This window comes from Vicia villosa, linkage group LG6 (genome assembly GCF_029867415.1).
Source record: "Vicia villosa cultivar HV-30 ecotype Madison, WI linkage group LG6, Vvil1.0, whole genome shotgun sequence".
In the NCBI taxonomy this organism is placed as follows: domain Eukaryota; kingdom Viridiplantae; phylum Streptophyta; class Magnoliopsida; order Fabales; family Fabaceae; genus Vicia; species Vicia villosa.
This window is the reverse complement of record NC_081185.1, coordinates 88,907,814-88,926,404: the sequence shown is the minus strand read 5'-3', so window position 1 is coordinate 88,926,404 and position 18,591 is coordinate 88,907,814. Positions and strand designations below refer to the sequence as shown.

Sequence of the window (18,591 nt, the reverse complement as noted above, 5' to 3'; positions counted from 1 at the left end):
CCATAGACATAATTCAAACTATCATGAATAACAACCTTTTTGACTATGTCCTAGGATCAATCTAGTCGATCCTGCGAGTAACCAAATCATATTTATTATAGTTTGGAAGACTAGCGGTTGTTTACCGGAAATCACCCTAAACAAATTGGCACGCCCAGTGGGACAGTGTCAAGCAGATTGTTATTAATCGATTGTTTTGTTTTGTCTAGAAAATATCAAGACCTTGTATGAACCTTAGGAACGGTAAATTAACAAACAGTGCACAACCGATTCCCAAACGAAGGTAAAACAAGAAAATGGTCGTTACGACAATTGCAAGGGGAGATCAAGATCCCCTACAAAGGTCAGGAACAGGAGCGGAAAATTCTACGCATGTTTTGACTTCTACTCAAGGAGCGCAGGATATACCGGGTCCGACTGGATCGAGACCTATGGATAGTTCCCAGGCTATACCTGAAAATAATGCAGCAAGGACAGGGACTATTCCAGTTTCAGTGTCGACTACCGTGCCTCCATCCTCAAGTGCGAGCGAAATGCAACTTGGCTCGACAAATGCTGCAAATCAGTTATTTACCCCAGGATCATCCGCGTTCGAATGGAGACTAAACAGTCAATATGGAATGCCATATCCATACATGACAGGTACATGAGGAGCAGGACCTACATACACTACAACTAACCCAGCGCACAAAACACTGGCTTCTCTGCCCAAAATACCCAATTTTACCACAAGCAATCAAGCAGCATTCCGACAAGAGATGGACACAAGTAACCACGATATGTTAGGAATCCTGGCCAAAGAATTAGCGTCAATCTTAAATCCATTAGCAACCAATATTGCTAATACTAATCGGGAGAATGCGGAAACTTTTCAAAAAATATCTTCCCAAATGAATCGAATGGCAGAATTCATGGGAGTTCAACAACCCAAGCGGAGAAATAACCAATCCTCTTATCGAGAAGGCGATCCCATTCTAGAACGTATCCAAAATGCGGTTCCTCCGCCTGGTGCAACCACTGCTGGCGTGATTCCTCCATAAAGAACAACAACGGTCGAAAGGAATCGAGTAATAGATTTAGATGCTTCGAATCAAAGAACTGTTCCCGTCCAGTAAGAGTTTGAGGAAGAAAGACCCAGATTAAGGGTAATAGGTAGGAATGAACACCCAGACGAAGTAGTTCAGAGAGTCAAGAGAGAAAACCTGGCTACAGAGAATAACCTAACTGCCATGATAGAGAGAGTTATGGCCAATAATGGCCTCAATACTGGACTTTGACGTCCAAATTATACATCCCCCATAGCGGATTATATTATGCAAACAGAATTACCAAGAGGGACCAAAGTACCCAAATTTACAAAGTTTTCAGGGGACACTAGTGAATCAACGGTGGAACATATTGCCAGGTATCTGACAGAAGCAGGAGATTTAGCAGGGAATGAGGATTTAAGGATTAAATACTTCCCTAGTTCGCTGACAAAAAATGCTTTTGTTTGGTTCACTACCTTACCCCAAAATTTGATAGATGCTTGGGCAAACTTGGAAAGATTATTCCATGAACAATTCTACATGGGTCAAACCAAGATAAGTCTGAAAGAATTGGCTAGCATCAAGAGGAAGTTCACAGAACCTATAGATGAGTATCTAAACAGGTTCCGTTTGTTAAAGTCAAGATGTTTCACGACTGTCCTAGAGCATGAACTAGTCGAAATGGCTGCTGGTGGTTTAGATTATTCAATTAGAAAGAAACTGGATATTCAATATCTAAGGGATATGGCCCAGTTGACAGATAGGGTTCGACAGGTCGAACGCTTAAAAGCAGAAAAGGCTAGGGCAAACAAGGGCTACAAGAAAGAAAGGGTAGCGTACGTCGAAGCAGAAGACGTTGACAGCGAATCTTTCGAAGACTCATACAGTGTAGAAGAGGTCAAAGTAGATCTAGCCGAACTAAAAGAAGCACCACCTTATGCTTGCAAATTACTTACCCCTGCCAATGGAAAAAATCCAGTAGAGAATGATAAGAGCGATAGATTTCCTAAGAAAACTTATACATTTGATGTCACTAAGTGTGACGAAATATTTGATTTACTAGTGAAAGATGGTCAAATGATAGTGCCTCCTAATTCTAAAATTCCTCCGTTAGAACAACGGAAGAAGAGAGGTTTTTGTAAATATCATGGTTTTTTAGGCCATAAAACCTCACAATGTTTTCTTTTCAGGGATCTAATTCAGAATGCTATCAGAGATGGACGTTTGAAATTTGCTGACACTACAACAAAAATGACTTCTGGCAACAACGAAAAACCGCGGCCTGAAGTGTAAAAACCGTAGCAGAAAGCTTTAGGAGACGGTTTTGCAGGCGTGGAATAAACGGCCGTTGCCTATTCCTTTAGAGTGCGGTTTTTGTATTTCTACCCACAGATTTAAAACACCGTAGCCTAAATATCAAAAGTCCACGATTTTGGTTGTACTTTTAGGCCGCGGTTTTTAAATAGCAACACCACTTAACCATCCCTAAAACCTGAAAAGACTACGGTTATTAATAGGCAACAGGTGAAACCGTAGTTTAGTCTATAATTTCATTTAAACAAATTGTACATAACCGCGCCTAAAAGTTAGGAATAGTCCACGGATTTTATTAAGCAACACATAAAAAAGTGTTGCCTATAGATTGAAAAACAACTCACATATATTGGTATTGAATTTTAAATATATAATCAGTATTTAATTTCCTATTCATTTACATGGTCATACATTTGCTATGATATACCTTCACATTATTCTAATCAATTATTTGTCAATATTATTAATTAAATGAGAATAAACAAATTTATAATTTAAAAATATATCAATATGAAGTATTAATAAGATGAAGTGTAATAAACTCTTACAAATGTAAAAACAAATATTTTCAAAATAAATCCATGTAATATAAACTATATAAAACAAAACATAATCGTCCATATTTAAATCAATGATCGTCTTCATCACATTCATTGTGTTAAGATTCACGTTAATCATCATCTTGAAAATCATCATCGTGAGAATCGTCATCTTGATCATATTGAAGATCATCGTCTTCTTGATCATAATGAAGCTCATTGTCATCTTGGAGATCTTGAGGATCATCTATGTTTCTAATCTAAAAATATGAAGAAAATTTTGTATGTATTAATATAAATCAGTCCATCTAAGACTGCAAATTTTATTAAATCCCATCAAACCTAAAATTTCAAAATAAAAAAATTGTATAAAAAATCGTCAAAACATGCAAAAAAACCACAACTCATTCAAAAATTCATAGTAAATACAATAAAGTTCCAAAAGTTTTTAAAATTACTATTTGGCCTCCTAGCATTCCGTAAGATGGGTCTTGATAATTGTTCCAAATATTTAAAGATTCACAAGTAAAAAAAATTCCAAACAATAGCATATCAGTTAAAAGTTGCAAAAATTTGGGTACTTTCACTCTCAACCTTTTTAAATATAAACTGATGCCTTTGTGTCTCTATATGTAAATATATAAGCATCAAGTTTTTACAACTGGATTCATATGTATCTTGAAATTTTCTGCTTAAATTTAATTTAGCCATAGAACACACTAAATCTCAAAGATAACATTTATCAACAACAACAAATGATACACAATAACAAATTCATTGCACACTTCATGATTTATTTTACTAACAGATCCTTCTCAAAGTGGAGAACATGGACACAATCACTTCTTTATCATTCCAACCAAAAACTACTATTAGGAAATAACTCACTTTTTTTTTTGCACACTTCTAAAGGTTTAGGACTACACTTATTGCCCCAACCAAATATTTCACTCTCTAATGGACATCCAACACATTGATTATCCTCACAAAGCCCAAATTTCCAACATCTCTCTAGTAATTGAGATTCACTCTCATCAAAACCTCTATCAAAGAGAGTGTATGTTATTTTGCCAAATGAATTTAACTTTATCATCAATTAAAACCATGTTACCATTTAAGAGTTACCTAAAGACAACAACACCTTTATTTGAAGTATTTGTTTGCCAAACAATTCTTCCATTAAAATTTGCAAAAACAATATTTCCAACACTGCCTAATGAAAATTTTTCAACTCCTTAAGTAAATATAAATATATTAAATATTTTATTATTTATATGGTGACATCTAATTATTAGGAAATGAAGGTTCTAAATGTATAGGCAATTACTTGGATATGACTATTGTCACATACTACCTAAAATATTCTACCGGCAGAGACTAAAATATTCTACCTGCAACCATTACTAAAACACAAAATTTGCTCCAAAATAACTAAGTGCATTTCCATTATAATAAATTACAATTATCCATTCATCAAAACATTAGCCAAATCAATAATACAATTACAATTCAACTCAAGTATTTGGATATATGTGCAAGAGTCTCATCATAAAACATATGGAAACATCATATATTATTCTATCAAACAAATTAACGTGAATGTACAAAGTGACAATCACTTTTTCAATTCAAATTAACAGATTTTGTAAGTTAAAGATAAGTAAAATACCTTATGACGAGGAGACAATTATACTTGAATAAGCAACTCTGAAAGTGAGAACTAGAAAGGCTGGGGCTGAGAGTGAAAGTAAAATCCAGATCTGAAACTAAGAGAGAAAACTTTAGCAAATGAGTATGAACATTAGAGGTTGAATATTGCATATTATTATTCAGAAAATAAAAATGATAAACTTACATTTAAGAGGTAAGAGCAATAGATGATATCACTTTTCTTCACAACTGGTTGTATAATGGGTGTTGTAGTCGTCGTCGCTGGCCGCCATGAAAGAGGGGAAGTAAGTTACAAAAGAAATCGCACTGGCCGGTGGCCGCCGTGAAAGGGGAGGGATGAGTAACATAGGAATCGCGCGCTCAACATAGTAGAGGTGTCTGAAGTCGAAGTTGCTGAACCAGAAATGATGTCAACTGGAAAGCAGGCTACTGAAGGCCTAAATAACAATACAGTCTTCAATACTGATGTTGAAGAATCCTACAATGCAGAGACGACTGAAGTTTTGAAAGAAGAAACCAGTGAGGCCACTAAAGACCTCAGGGTGAAACTTCAACAAATTCAGATTTCTGAAGCCCCTCCAGCAGTTGTTAACATGGTCAATGTTAGACGACCTTTATCTAAAATCGAAGAACTAGAAAAATGGTTGATAAGGGAGAAAGGAAACATCGAAACCCCACAAAGAGGAAACAGTCTGAAAGATTATCTCTGGGATTTCCATGTAAAAAATGGTGGAAAAAGGTTGATGTGCCCAAGATGTTCAATCATGACAAATCGAAGTGTTTAACCCAATTTCAAGAGGGCCTTGCGAGAAAGAATGGAGCAACCTTGGAGAGGAGGAAACTTGATGTTGAAAGTATACCCAAGGTCTGAAGAAAGCTTGGTTGGTTTCTTGGTCAGGTGTCACAACGATAACTCTGAAGTTGCACTGTGCCCTAGATGTGGTGCAGTCTATGACGAACTGCTAGTAGGATCATTCGAAAGGGTGTATCTTTATATGGTTCGGGAGACTCAGGGACTTCGTCCTAACTTGTTTGGATTCGACAACCGGACCCCATCAAGGAGGCCTGACAGCCCACACCCTAGAGCTCGAAGGGTCACATTCAAAGTTCCTGCAGACATACCCAGGGATAGATGAATGCAAGCTGGTGCCAGAACCAACAAATGGCGAAGTTGGGACCAATGAGGAAGAACTGCAATGGCATATAGGAAACAGTTCCAGAATTCCAATCGAGAGATGTACAGGTTGGAAAACTACAGAGGTAAAAATCCTATGTCTAGATCCCAATGGAGAAGGCATCAGAGGATGAAGAAAGCTCAAAGGGAATACAAACCAAGGGAGGCTGGAGAATCAAGTAACAATCAAATCCCAGTGCAGGGGGCAAGGACAAGCAAACCTCCAGTGGAGCGTAAGTTGTTCGATTCTGAAAATGAGAAAGAAGAAGAAAAATTGCATTGCAGCCCTTGGAAGGAAGACGATAGGATGAAAAATGATTTCGACTCAGACGGAGTGTCGTCTATAAATCTCAATTGCAATGTTGTGTCAGAACTCCCTCACGAGTTTAACCAAGAAACAGAAGTTGAAGATTGTGAAGAAGCTGATGAGGAGGAAATGGCAAGACACAGACCTGTGTGTTACTATGTGCTGAACAATGGAGCAGTCGAAGATCAGAACGCTTTCTTCGAAAGGCCTGGTGAAGGTATGAGGAATCACTTGAAACCACTATACATAAGAGCCAAGATTGAGAACGTTGGCATTAACAAAGTCTTAGTAGATGGGGGATCAGCGGTGAACCTAATGCCCCAATACATGCTGAAAAGAATTGGTATGTTTGATACTGATATAAGGCCACATAACATGGTTTTGTCTAACTACGAAGGCAAAATACGGCAAACCTTGGGAGTTGTCCAAGTAAATATAACGGTGGGTTCAGTCACGAGGCCAACTATGTTTATGGTCATACCAGCAAAAGCAAATTATAACCTCTTGCTCGGAAGGGAATGGATCCATGGAGTTGCTGCTGTGCCTTCGACAATGCATCAAAGGTTAACCATTTGGAGAGAAGATGGCATAGTAGAGAATATTGAGGGGGATCAGAGTTATTACATGGCTGAAGTTAATCAAGTTAGTAAGACTAACTTCGATAGGAACTTGGAAAACATAGGACCTTGCCATGCTGCGAAAGATATATACACCCCAAACAAGAATGTATTGTATTACTTGTCTTTACACCCAAATGGGTTCCAATGGAATAGGGAAATAATGGACGGCCCAGAAGATACCGCGCCAATAGAGCATTATCCAACAATACGGCCAATAGGCTGGGATGACGACGTTGATGATGTCTGAGTCATCATTCTTTGAAAAGATTTCGGCTTATATAGCCGAGAATAAAAGAAAGACGGCTCTCGAAGCCGAATTATCAAACATGTTGGTTAATGCAGGTCTAAGAAAGGAAGAAACGACAGATTCGGGGATACACATGATCCCTCAACCACCTGAAGATCCAATTCGAGTCGAAGACATCTCAGGAGAAGATTCGAGTCAAAGGTTAGATGCAATCTACGACGAAGAACCCTTGGGATTCGAGAAGGACCCAATGGCATCAAACATAAAAATGTTAGCTCAAGATCCACTCGAAGAAGTAAATCTTAGAGACGAGGATCGAAAGAGGATAACATACGTCAGTGCGAAATTAGACCCAGCATTGAAATCAAGAGCTATCAAGTTGTTAAAAGAAAACAAAGACTGTTTCGCTTGGGATTATGACGAGATGCCTGGTTTAGGAAGAGACCCGGTCGAACTAAAGTTGCCAATAAAGGAAGGGAAGAAGCCCATAAAGCAGACTCCTATAAGGTTCGTGCCAGAGATCCATTCAAAGATTAAAGCAGAGGTCGAAAGGCTTCTATGTTGCAAGTTCATCCAAACTACAAGGTACGTTGAATGGATTGCCAATATTGTACCTGTTATAAAAAAGAATGGTTCATTAAGAGTATGCATAGATTTTCGTGATCTGAATGCAGCAACTCCTAAGGATGAATATCCCATGCATGTGGCAGAAATGCTAGTAGATTCAGCCGTAGGCTTCGAATACCTAAGTATGTTGGATGGATACTCTGGGTATAATCAGATCTTCATTGCAGAAGAAGATGTGTCTAAAACAGCTTTTCGTTGCCCAGGGGCAATAGGCACCTATGAGTGGGTTGTAATGCCTTTCGGTTTAAAGAATGTTGTGGCAACCTATCAAAGAGCAATGAACTCTATATTCTATGATTTTATAGAAACATTCATGCAAGTATACATAGATGACATCGTTGTGAAATCTGTTTGAGATTACGATCATCTTGATCATCTAAGCCAATCATTCGAAAGAATGAGAAAACATGGCTTAAAGATGAATCCCCTTAAATGTGCTTTCTTTGTGCAGGCTGGAGATTTCCTGGGCTTCGTAGTCCATAAGAAGGGAATAGAAATTAACCAGAATAAAACGAAGGCTATCATGGAAACTAAGCCTCCATCCACGAAGAAAGAACTGCAGTCATTACTGGGGAAGATAAACTTCTTGAGAAGGTTTATCTCTAATTTGAGTGGACGCATGTAAGCTTTCTCCCCTCTACTTCGACTCAAGCAAGGAAAGTTCGAATGGCGTGCTGAACATCAAGAAGCTTTTGATAAAATCAAGCAATACTTGGTCCATCCACCAATTTTGTCTCCCCAAAATGGGAAGAAGCACATGCGCCTGTATATTTCGGCTTCAGATAATACAATAGGCAGTATGTTAGCACAAGAAGATGAAAATGGCATCGAAAGAGCCATTTATTATTTAAGTAGAGTACTCAATGATGCAGAGAGACTAGGTACAGCGCAATAGAAAAACTCTGCCTTTGTTTATATTTCTCTTGTATCAAACTTAAGTATTATATAAAGCCAGTTGATGTTTATGTTTCGTCTCATTGTGATGTTATCAAACATATGCTATCAAAGCCACTATTGCATAGTCGAATTGGCAAATGGGCTTTAGCCCTTACTGAATACTCACTGATATTTCAACCTCTTCAGGCAATGAAAGGTCAGATTGTATCAGATTTCATTGTTGACCATGCAGTGGTTAAGAACCCTCAACAATATGTAGACTTGAAGCCTTGGAAGCTATACTTCGATGGTTCGACTCATAGAGAGGGAACTGGTGTTGGAATGTTGATAATTTCTCCTGATGGAATTCCAACAAAGCTCAAGTCCAAGATTGAAGGTCCCTTATGCTCCAACAACGAAGCTGAATATGAAGCACTGATTGCTGGACTTGAAGCTGCGTTAGAATTGGGGGAAACCAGAGTCGAAATTAAAGGAGACTCCGAACTAGTGATTAAGCAACTAACAAAGGAGTACAAATGCATCAAAGAAAACTTGATCATGTACTTTGTCATAGCAAATAGGTTGCTTAAAAAATTTGAATATGTGGAGTTAAATCACGTCTCGAGGGCCAAGAATCAGGAAGCAAACGATCTGGCATAGTTAGCCTCAGGATACAGGGTATCAAAAGAGAAATTAGAGGAACTGATCGAAGTAAGAGGAAAAGCAATGGCTACCAAGTTTTCCCCAAGTGACCTGGAGAATTCACAATTAGGTTTTGCCAGCAAAGAAGAGTTTGAAGTATTAAATATAGACTCTTTAGCAGATACAGATTGGAGGAGTCCAATTGTGAACTATCTAAAAGATCCTTCGACAGACACGGATAGAAAAGTGAAGTATAAAGCTTTACCATATTTCCTTATGGGGAACGAATTGTTCAAGAAAACTCCTGAAGGAGTCTTGTTGAAATGTCTGGGTGAAGCAGAAGCATATTTGGCTCTCTCAAATGTACACAGTGGAGCATGTGGTGCACATCAAGCGGGGCACAAAATGAAATGGCTTCTGTTTCGATATGGAATGTATTGGCCTTCTATGTTAAAAGACTGCATAGAATTCGCAAAAGGGTGTCAAGAATGCCAAGAGCATGCAGGTATTCAACACGCTCCAGCGAATGAGTTAAGTTCAATAATAAAACCATGGCCTTTCAGAGGCTGGGCACTAGATCTGATTGGAGAAATTCACCCTAAATCCTCTAAGGGTCAAAGATACATACTAGTAGGAATAGACTACTTCACAAAATGGGTCGAAGCGATATTGCTAGCGAATGTGGACCAAGAGGCTGTGATTGAGTTTATTCAGAAACACATCCAGGGCCGGCCCAAAGCAGGTGCAACCTGCTCTATGGAACAGGGCCTCCAAGCTTCAAGGGCCCATTATTACCATAAATATAAACTGAGCCTTAAATTTATTCTTTTAGCATTTGAAAAACTTTAAACTAATCATAGATACCTATAACGGACCCACATGAGCTATAAACTGTACGAGGCAATCATGATTGAAACAAGTGAGTTATTATAGTTTATTTTTCCTTAAACATATCCACAAATATTCAATGTGGAACTTTTGTTTTTGTTTCTCTACCTTTATTTTTTTCATATAGAACAAGAGAAGCTATATCAATCGTTGGTTGGTTCAGTGGTGATTGGTGCTAAATTTGATAAGTCGAACTACGGTTCGATCCCCCGCAATGATGATCGGGAGGGGGCTGGAACCACTTGATGCCAGAACTGACCCCCGAACCGGGCTAAACCGGTGGTGATAAACCAAAAAAAAAAAAAGAAAAAGAGAAGCTATGAAATTAAAATTATGGTAGTTTGCTGAAATAGAATTTATTAACTTTATTAACAACACTTTCAATTAAGTTCTTTAGAATTTGAATTTTTAATTAATAAATTTTTTAAATTGATTATAATAATTATGTAACTGAATAGAGTGTTTTCTAATACTAATATCTCTTAATTATGGTTTCAAATATCCTATTCATTGCTACATGATTTTTACTAGGTAGAATATCTTAAATAAAAATTATTCATATTTCTTGTTTTTTCTTTCAAAATTCCTTATTATTTTGTGGTAGATTGATTGTGAGATGGATCACGGTTTGTATTATATGATGAGTTACATTTTTTTTCTAATCCTATCAAATTCACCTTGTATCAAGAGTTACTTATTTAATTTTTTAATTTTCACCTCTTTCTAGTTTCTCATAATTTACACAAACCCTTATTTACTTTTATTTATTTATTATTTTTTATTTGATTTAGTTTTCAAATGATACATCCTTTTTCCCCTTTAATTTGACGATTTAATTAACTATTTGTTCATCTCCTGTGATTTAAATGTTTAATCTACTACTTGTTCATCTCTCTATTTTCACACACACTAAAAAAACAAAATAAGAATCAAAATAAAAAATGACAATTATTTTTTAATTTTTTATTATTGGGGCCTAATTTAAAAAAATTATAACAGGGCCTCTAACTTATTTGGGCCGGCCCTGAACACATCATATACAGATTTGGAATCCCAGAAAGTATAACCACAGATCAAGGATCAGTGTTCACTGGGCGAAAGATGCAAGACTTCGCCAAAGAAATGGGTTTCAAGGTTCTTACTTCTACACCTTACTATGCTCAGGCAAATGGACAAGTCGAAGCAGCGAATAAGATAATAATCGGTCTCACAAAGAAGCATGTAGGAAAAAAGCCTAAGAGTTGGCACAAAACCTTGGACCAAGCGCTTTGGGCTTGTCGAACATCTCCAAAAGAAGCTACAAACACTACGCCTTTCCAACTGACATTTGGACATGACGCTGTACTCCTAGTTGAGATATATTTGCAGTCAGTTCGGATACAAAGACAGGCAGAAATTCCTGTTAACATGTATTGGGAGTTGATGATGAACGAATTAGTAGATTTGGACGAAGACAGACTTCGAGCATTGGAGATGATAAAAAGACAAAAAGAAAGAGTGTCCAGAGCATACAACAAAAAGGTGAAAGGTAAAACGTTTATCAATAATGACTTAGTTTGGAAAGTTATTTTACCTATAGATTGAAAGAATCAAACACTTGGTAAATGGTCCCCACACTGGGAGGGACCCTATCGAATCTTGAAAGTATTCTCAAATAACGCTTACGAGATAGAAGAGTTAACAGAAGATCACAGGATCCTAAGAGTAAACGGGAAGTATCTGAAGAGATACAAACCAAGCATGCACGAAGTAAAGATTGCAAAAACATAGATATTGAGGTATACTACGTAAGCCAAAATGGTTGAACTAACACCAAAATGGCTTTGTATTCAAACAAACATGTATGGCAAATAAAGTAAGAAGACAAAGAAACTTCAAAATATTTTCCATTAATATCAAAGGAGTACATTCATTACAAGAAAGGTGGTTCCCAAAACATTGAAGGTCACAAAATCCAAAACATTAAAACCTAAAACAAACCACCTCCTAGTTGATCCTTTGATCTAAACCCTCTAGGGGCAACATGGGCAAGCTTTCTGCCTCGAACATGTCCATGGATCCAGAGTTATACATCTTCCTTACTATTCCCTTTTTGAGGAATATGTAAGATAAGAGCCTTCCATATGGAAGACAGGTTACGACCCCTTGACGAGCAGCAGCCATAGAAACTGCTTCAACAAGCCCTTTGAAAATCATTAAAGGGAAGTTGATTTTCTTCCCACGGAGGGCACAGAGGATAAATTCCAAATCCTCCACCATGATGATGTTTTGATCATGGTTTCGTGGATGAAAGTTGCCCACGAGGAGTTGATGCCAAACCCTGATGACCTTGGCGCTGAAAGGATCGTTATCCATAAGAGTCCTCAACAGAAGATGAGTAGTCATGTTGAAGCTATTGTCATCAAAAGTCTCACCAGAGTTATTGCATCTCATCAGGTTAGAGATGGTGGAGGAACTGATTCTAATGTGGGAACGTCGAACCTCAAAGACTATAGTGATTCTGCCTTCCGGATCTATACGTAGAGACGCAAACATCCAGAAGTCTACTAACATGTTGGGATAAACAAGTCCCTCTAGGATTTCATAGTAGAAATCAAGTTCTTGGTTAGGAAAAAGGGCACTGATGCTTATGAAGTTTTCCTCAAGTTCTTCTTCAGAGAGTTTGAACTCCTTTTTTATGCAAGCCCTAATGTTATTGTAAGTGAGGGGTAGTGCCATGTGGAGAAGAAAAGTTTGAAAAGGGTTTTTCTGACTTTGTGTTTGAGAGAATGCAAGAAGAGAAACGAAGTTTTGGACAAGAGTTTTGAAGCAAGCGTGAAGAAAGAAGTATAATGCTAATCCTTTATATAGACCTGGGGCAATAAAGGAACGGCTCAATTTTAATGATTGATTAGACTGCATTTGGTATTCCAAAGAGAAGTTATGGCTTCCGTCGTTTCCCGCCCTTGGAAGTTGAGATGTAATCATGAATAACTGGTTCACGCACGTCTCAAAGAGACGTTTTGAAGAAAGTGACGTCATCCCTTAATGTTGGTTACGGCTAAGGGAGTAGAAACGTCAAGTCTAGGCTAAAAGGGTTGCGAAGGATAGTCAGGTCACGTGCTTACATTTATTAAGATTACTGTGGCAATAAAAATATATTTTGGCAAGCTTTGAAGAAATGCTAGAGTGCTACTCATGACCATTGCAAAATGAAATAAGTGGGTAAATTGACAGATAAAGTTGCACGTATATAGATTCTTGGAGAAACTGACTACAAAACAAAGAAAAGATAAGTGCGCAGCACAAAAAGAGAGTACAAGGTTCGAAGCAACTAATTAAAATCCCTAGGAAGATTATCTTTTATCTTCGAATACTGAGTTTCCCATGAAGACATACGAAGATCAAGAAATGCCCGTTGTCTCATTAGTTCTTCAATTTCTGGCACTAGCTTCTGTGCAGCCTCGAAGTGTTGGATCCCTGACTGCGCCACTTCAGTTAATTCCTGCTGATTGGTTTGCTGAATTGTTGCCTGACGAGACTCAGCCTCCTTTATTTTCTCTTCGAGCATTTTAATTTCCTGTTTCCAGGACTTGATATTCTTTTCACATTCGTCATACACTTCTTGATTCTTCAAGCGCTTTAGCTTAAGGGCGTCACCCTTTTTTGTTGCATCAGTAGCAGCTTTCCATGAAGAACTATGAGAAGTCATCTTCGCAGTGAGTTGTTCGTCAACATTTTGCTTCCGAAGAATGTTAGACTGAAGCTGTTCGATTAGAGAGCTTAGCAATACAATCACCTCTGAGACTTCTTTTGAAACCAGAAGTAGATCCACCTTCTTCAAAAGTTGGTTCAAGCTATGACCTTTGGTAGGATCCTTACTAAGAATTTCGACAAGGTTGGTTTCGAAGAACTTCTCCTTTATCTGATGTAGAAGACCAGAAGTATCCTCTTTGTCACCAGATTATGTCTGAACAGCTAGAGAAGTTTCGAGCTCAGAGTACGAAATATTATCAATATTCAGCTAGAGAGGATCAGTTTGCTTAAGTTGCTCCAATTCTGTAGGGGTAGGCTTTGCTGGGGCAGGCGTCGAAGTAGTTCCAGAAGTAACTACGGTCCCAAAGGTCAAAGTTTCGTGAAGATCGGTTTTGGCCAATTTAGAGGTTTCTTCCATAGCATTTTGTTCAGACACATTATCTTCACTACCAGTTGGTTGTTCAGCTGCATTGACGCTACCTGAACCCTGACGATCTTCTCCCATATTGTCGTTCGTATGAGTAGGAGGAGAATCATCAGTTGAATGGCTTTCTTCAACTGCCGTAGTAGGAATGATAGTTGCAAGAGGTTGAGTATCTTCGAGGACTGGGGAGAGCACGTGAGATTGGTATTGAGAAAAATCTGCGTCAAAAATTAGAATTAATCATGTTGGAACGGTTAGAAAAAAATTATTCGTCATAAAGAAGAACATACGCTTACTTTGGAGATTATCAAAGTCAATGGCGAGATCGAAAGCCTTAAGATTGGAAGTAGTTGTGCCAGCATCGTCCTACAGTTACAAGGTAAAATGTCAACTTGATCGTTTACGTTAAAAATTTACAGAAATAATTATGTTATGAAATTCAAATACCTTGGCTGGAATATTATCTGGACTTGAGTTATGGCTTTCCACAACGAGGACGTTACTAGCGGCTTTCAGGGTGACTCTTCAGAAGACACTTTATCACTTGGCGAAGTAATCTTCGAAGAACCAAACCCCTTTTCTTTGTCTGAAGGAGTGACAGCCTTCTGTCTTTTCTTGTGTCCTTGCCTGGTGCGAGGAGGATATTTGTCTTCATCCTCTGAAACAACTGTGTGAGAAGCTTTTCGCTTCAAATGTACCGCAGGTTTCGAAGTCTGAAGAATATAAATTGAGCAAAGTAAGTACTATCCATAGAATATACAAGTTGGAATATAAAATGCGTATGTACCGTGGGATTCTTGCCGATCGTGGTAGAATCACTCCCACTTGTCTTGTTGCTCTTCGAAACTCCAGAATCCTTTTGAACGGCGGCTTCTTTGATCTTTCTCTTTCGAGCAACGGCTGTAGTTGAAACTAGAATCAGTATTTCAGCGAAAAAGAAAAGTTAGTCGAAAGTTGTCTAAACCCAAACCTTCAGGTATTGGATCCAAGACACGAACATGTTCAAGATCTATATGAAGATGTCCTTTGAAAGTATCCAGGGTATGCTTAGTCGGGACCACTCGTTCAGCGCGTTTTTTAGTGCTTTCCTGAAGAATTTTAAAAGCGTTCCCACACATGAACCATTCTGGGAAAGGAGGGCTTAAAGCCACACCAAAATCAGCACTTGGCAGTGGAGGGAATTTTGGAGGATTAAGTTTGAAAGCCACTTCATAACGCAGTTCTGGTCGAACAGACGAGGGCAGTTTCAACTTATCCAGTTTAGCAGAAAACTTTTCGCATAAAATGACTGCAGCTTCACGAACGGTCCGACTAAGATCATCAGGCCTGTAGATAGTCTCAAAGAATTTTTGAAAGGCTTGGATTTCTTTAATATGGGTCGAAGTACCTTTGTGAAAGTTTTCCTGCACATCAGCAAAAGCTGCGGTTAGTTCTCGAGTAAGGCTCTCAGCATCAAAGATTTGTGTGGTGTAGTAATCTGTCCACCATTGATGGAAATCTGGAGTAGAATAAAGGGCAAGTTCGAAAGAAATAGGAGAAAGATTGGTAACACCAGCGTATCTGGCAATTTTGGACTCACACTCTTCTTCAGTTAGATGTAAAGTGTATAGACACATGTGGTTCCTCTTGTCATACAAGCATTTGGATTTCATCTGGACTAATCCAAACTGTCTTGATACAAGGTTTGTTTGGTAGCCAAGGAGAACACATTGGCCCTTGGAGGGTCGAAGTCGGTGATAGAATAGCCTTGGAGTGAGAAAAGCTTCCCAAATGGTCATGGATTCAACCTCTTGATCCTGAGACATTGCTGGAAACTTTCGAGTGAACCATTCAGGACCCACTGTCCTGTTTACGAATGGAGCCATCGAAGGGCTGAATTGATAACGTTGGGCGAACATCATTGTATATGCTAAAAAATGTTCACGAAGCTTCCCAGTCTCTTATTTTGGAGTGAGCAGAGCCAACCGTGTTCCTTCTACAGTTCGATTTTTTATGTTCGGATCTTCTTCGTTGACAATACCTCGAAATGGGAGGTGATCTTCGAAAATAGCATTGAGCCACAATTGCAGAAACCAGAAAGGACCGGCAAAGAGCAGAGATCCTGATTTATAACTCTTAACGAGGTCTGTTGCCTCACCAAGGTTTTCATAGAGGAATCCTAAAATTAACTGGCTTAGGTTTAATCTTTTGCCAGCATGTAGCTGATTATCCATACAAAGGTACCTCTTTGCTACCTGTATAGACCTAGAACAGAAAACGCACCTCGAAAGCCATAGCCCCAGGAAAGCAATATGTTCTTCGTCCAAAACTACTGCATTTGCTTCGTCATGGTATTTTTGGATAAAAGCAGTATAAGTAACCGTCGCTTCGTTAAAGTTGATGGTATCAGTATCCATGACATTGGGATCAAAGGTTTCTCCGGTTGGTCGAAACCCTGTGATAACGGCTATGTCAAAAAGGGTGGGAGTGACCATTCCACACGGAAGATGAAAAGTATTATGGGAAGCATCCCAGAAGTGGACTGACGCTACTAACATGGTTTGGTTATATTCTAGACCTGTTTTAGATAATTTAATTAGGTCATAAATCCCTAATTGTTCCCAGAAAGATGCCTTTTGTTTTTCTACCCTTGCTAGCCAGGCATAGTACAATTCAGGATCTTTTGCTAAAGGAATGGACCTAAAGACTTTCACAAAATTGGTTACATAGTTTAACCTAATTTTCTCTAAGGTTGAAAGGGTCGCAGTCGAAGTTTCCTCTGCGCGGTCATGACCTGCTATGATTGGATGACCATCTTCATCTATCCTATTCTTGCTAACTAGAGGCCTAGTTTTATAATAAGCATGAAAGAATTTATTCAAAGAGGAGTTAGTTTCTCTTGGTAAAGGACCCATGAAGGCATGAGTTTTTCCAGAAATTTCAAAGGGAATGATTACATGAGAAGCATAAATGGCGCCCACTTCTGCAGTATTTAGGTTTGGTATGTACTCTTGATCCCCCATCTGTGTAGATTTCTGAAGTTTCAAAGTGGGTTGAAGAATGTTTGAGGAAGACGCCATGAGTAAGTCTGATTTGGGAAATGGGTTTGAATGTAACCAGAGACGTTCTTTTCTGTGGAAAGAATGAGGAAATAGAGGTGAAATTTATATGAGGGTAGGAGTTCAGGTATTTAAAGGTTTAACGGAAACCCTTTCAAATCTTTTTGGTAAAAGCCAAGAGACACGCGGCAGGCGTTGATTTAATCCAACGGCGGTCGAATAGTTATTAGATTTATTCCTAGTATATAGGAGTAATGATCATGAAGTAAGACCAGAACGTGGGAATGTAAGTTAAGAGTAGACATCTTTGAAAATGACAAGACGTTTTGGAAACAGAGTCATAAATGATTATGACGTCAGTCAATAGTCTCGGAACTCTAAAACGAAATCTTATTATAACAAGAAACGCCTATTTCTCTTGTTTTTCGAAACAGGCATTTATTGGGGGCAATTTGTTAGCTGAAGATTTCGTTTGAGAAGAATGTCCATCGAAGATTTGGAATTCAAAGGAAGATGGTTACTGATGATCATCTTTGAAGATAAAAATGGCTACTGATGGCCATGCTTCGAGAATGATGTTTAAGTTGGAACAAAGATAGTGAGCGCCGAAGCTAAATTCGAAAAGAATGGTCTTTGGGACTTAGATGTTTTTGCGAAATATGCGAAGAACTGAAGTTTAGCGTGTTTTCGTGGCATTCTCGATTGTGATTACGTTGCCACGCGTCGAAAGAGGATTCAGGAGGGAGGATTTGAATTTCGAAGTAGTTTATATAACTGCACAAAGACAGATGGCATCCCAGGGATTCTCGAAGAATAACGTGGCATCAAATTAGTGTAGGACCGTTAGGGTCAAATTTAGTATAAATAAGGGTCTTAGTATTAGGATTCCATGTGTTCATTTTGTATAAATCACTCACATATTACTCAAGTATCAAGTGTTAAGAGAAAGAGTTCGCTGAGAAATGTACGTATGACACCAACACCATTTTAAATACATGTGTATTTTTCTTTATTCAAGTATCTTTCGATATTACTCAATTCCATTTACTTTATGTCATTTATATACCTGCACTCTTTACTTTCATGTCATCTAATTTTCGAAGCATTTAACTTTTCTGCACTTCAAGATTCTTGCAGTTTTACAGTTTTGTCTTATGTTTTATCTTTAACTTACCTTTCGCTGATGTTATATTTACGTGTATAACAAGGTGATTGCTAATCTTTATTTCCTTGATTAAGTATTTCTTATTTCGAGACACACCAACCATAGACATAATTCAAACTATCATGAATAACAACCTTTTTGACTATGTCCTATGATCAATCTAGTCGATCCTGCGAATAACAAAATCATATTTATTATAGTTTGGAAGACTAGCGGTTGTTTACCGGAAATCACCGTAAATAGCTGCTCCAACATTATTGTTGCTGCCTTGACTCCAAAAATTGTGCAACAAATGG

At 38.2% G+C, this 18,591-nt stretch overlaps 1 protein-coding gene across 1 annotated transcript; it reads right to left on the bottom strand.

Annotated features, from left to right (window-relative positions):
• Window positions 1-3,012: 3,012 nt before the first annotated feature.
• Window positions 3,013-15,897, bottom strand: LOC131614089 (uncharacterized). The gene is made up of 7 exons (XM_058885718.1): window positions 15,672-15,897; window positions 14,880-15,004; window positions 14,629-14,805; window positions 14,389-14,458; window positions 14,027-14,310; window positions 13,445-13,678; window positions 3,013-3,141 (listed from the first exon to the last, which is right to left on the bottom strand). Exons 1-7 carry the CDS (start codon window positions 15,895-15,897, stop codon window positions 3,013-3,015), a joined length of 1,245 nt encoding a protein of 414 aa, XP_058741701.1.
• Between the last annotated feature and the right edge of the window lie 2,694 nt (window positions 15,898-18,591).